Genomic DNA, 2134 nt, shown 5'->3' with positions numbered 1-2134 from the left:
GGGGAGACTGTGATAAGCCCTATTTCAACAAACAATGGCGTTCCTTTAAAGGGATTTAAGTTACAAGTATGCCTTTCTTTACTTTTTATTTATCTACTTCATATAAAAAGTGTATTCAAAATGATGTTATATTTTATACTATGTAATTTTACATAATTTTAGCAACAATGCAAGCTTATTCGGTTGATATTTGGTGCATACCGGTTGGTCAAATTAATTAAAACATTTTTTAATAAGAAAACTAGAAGCAAGTATTGTGCTGAATATGCACAATGCTGAAAAGAGGACAAACATATGTAACTTACAAAAACTTTATCAATAGAAAATCCAATAAACGTGAGTGGCGCCCACAGGGTTTGAGTGACAGCTGACCTCTTGTAAGTGCAGTGTGGAAGACCACGGTAATGTGCACATAGGAGCAGAGATTTCACTATAAAAACATTTCCTGCTTTACTAAGTATTTGAGTCTAAGATGGATGGCTGCTGAAGGCACTGAAGAGAGGAGGAGATTACCATATCAACTTTTTGTTCCTTCTTGATCTCGGCCAAGTCGATCATCACACTGAAAAGTCACAAAGTCAAGTCAAAAACAACACAAAACTTTGACTGAGCAAGGCTCAGGCACTGCGTGTTCTCACAGTTAATGGGTTCTGCTGGAAATGGAAGTCAGTCACACAACGTTGCACTGTGGATTCACTGTAGATGCTCTTTGCTTTCAGGGGCCCTGTCCTTAAAAAAAAAATACTAGCAGGTAAATGTAGTGTGAAATCATATTACATACACACTCTTTAAGACAAATAGGATTTGTAAAAGACATGAAAAACAGAACACATAAGTACTCAGTTAATCCATAAACTACTGAGCCTTTACTTTCAGCTGTTCATAAAAAAGTGCCATATTTAAACATCATAAATTATAAGTGTCTTCTGAGTTTAAAGTGACTATATGTAACTTTTTAATGTTTCTGAAACTCTGTAATTTTTCATACAATGGTCTCAGATGGCCTGTAGCAGCAAACGAGACTAACAGTGAAAAGAATGCCATTTTTAGACAGTTTTTAGTAATGCCTTTGCCTGGGTCCAATTTTTCCCACAAAGTCACAGAATGATTTACGGCATGTAGATGACGCTCCAGTCAAACATTCTGACGGGTCACAGATGTCTTTGTTACACTGAAACAGCCTGTGTTAGTGTATGTCAGTTGAGCCAGGTATAGGAAAGAAAGATATTTCTCTATATGGGTCTAATTGTAATTTAATGTAATTTTAGAAGTTCTCTGTTGTAGTTGAGGCTGATACTGGGGCAGAACCATTACCATCGGTCGGGCTTTCAACAGATGGAGACCACTACAGGGTTGTAAATAATTTAAAACCATCCCCAAATTGGCCCTGAGGTATGTAATATGTCTTTTTCATTCATAAAATAACTTTACAATGAGTGATTTAGTTGTACGTCAGTAGCCAACATATTACTAAGGTCCCCCTTCCATTAGGGCAGAGGTTTCCCTTATACTCCTATAGGCATACTATTTTCTTCTCTCTTGTCCCGCTGTAATGTTTAGTTTTTTTTTTAAACATATTTTGGGGCATATTCGGCCTTTATTCTTTACAGGACAGATGAAGACATGAAAGCGGAGAGAGAGGGGGGGAATGACATGCAGCAAAGGGCCGCAGGTTGGAGTTGAACCCAGGGCCCACTGTGTTGAGGAGTACACCTCTATACGTGGATGGCCGCTCCACCAACTGAGCTATCTGGCTGCCCGTCCCACTGTGATGTTACTTGTACAAAGTCTCTGGGTTTCACGAAATGCGCTATATTAATATAAGTTATTATTATAAGTTACTATTAACTTCTTAGTGCTTTGGCTTGTGACACAGTGTCAGTGAAACCTGGTTGATCTCACAATACATGTAAAGTAGATTAATTTTCGTATGCAACACTTGAAATGCATTCCCTTACTGTAAATGAATAATAATCTGTCTAAGCAAAACATTTATTGCAACTATATGGCCCCCCCTTAACTCTAACAACGGTAATAAAGTGGGGTTTGCCCACAGTTTGTCCAAAGCGGTCTCTAGAATCAACACAAAAAAAAAATTTTTTTTTTTTTTTTATATACAGTGAGGAAAATAAGT

The 2134-nt window shown here is 37.4% G+C and overlaps 1 protein-coding gene across 5 annotated transcripts in view; it reads right to left on the bottom strand.

Moving 5' to 3' along the window:
- The window catches only part of esyt2a (extended synaptotagmin-like protein 2a), an 80581-nt gene that overhangs the window by 16040 nt on the left and 62407 nt on the right, over positions 1–2134 (bottom strand). For all 5 annotated transcript variants that reach the window (XM_032531919.1, XM_032531921.1, XM_032531923.1 and 2 more), the window contains exon 12: positions 514–562. In XM_032531919.1, the coding sequence (XP_032387810.1) occupies positions 514–562 (49 nt within the window). The remainder of the gene's footprint in view (positions 1–513; positions 563–2134) is intronic.

The sequence above is a fragment of the Etheostoma spectabile genome, chromosome 12 (assembly GCF_008692095.1).
Source record: "Etheostoma spectabile isolate EspeVRDwgs_2016 chromosome 12, UIUC_Espe_1.0, whole genome shotgun sequence".
Classification (NCBI taxonomy): domain Eukaryota; kingdom Metazoa; phylum Chordata; class Actinopteri; order Perciformes; family Percidae; genus Etheostoma; species Etheostoma spectabile.
The sequence above is the reverse complement of the archived record's forward strand: the minus strand, read 5'-3'. Positions and strand labels throughout refer to the sequence as shown.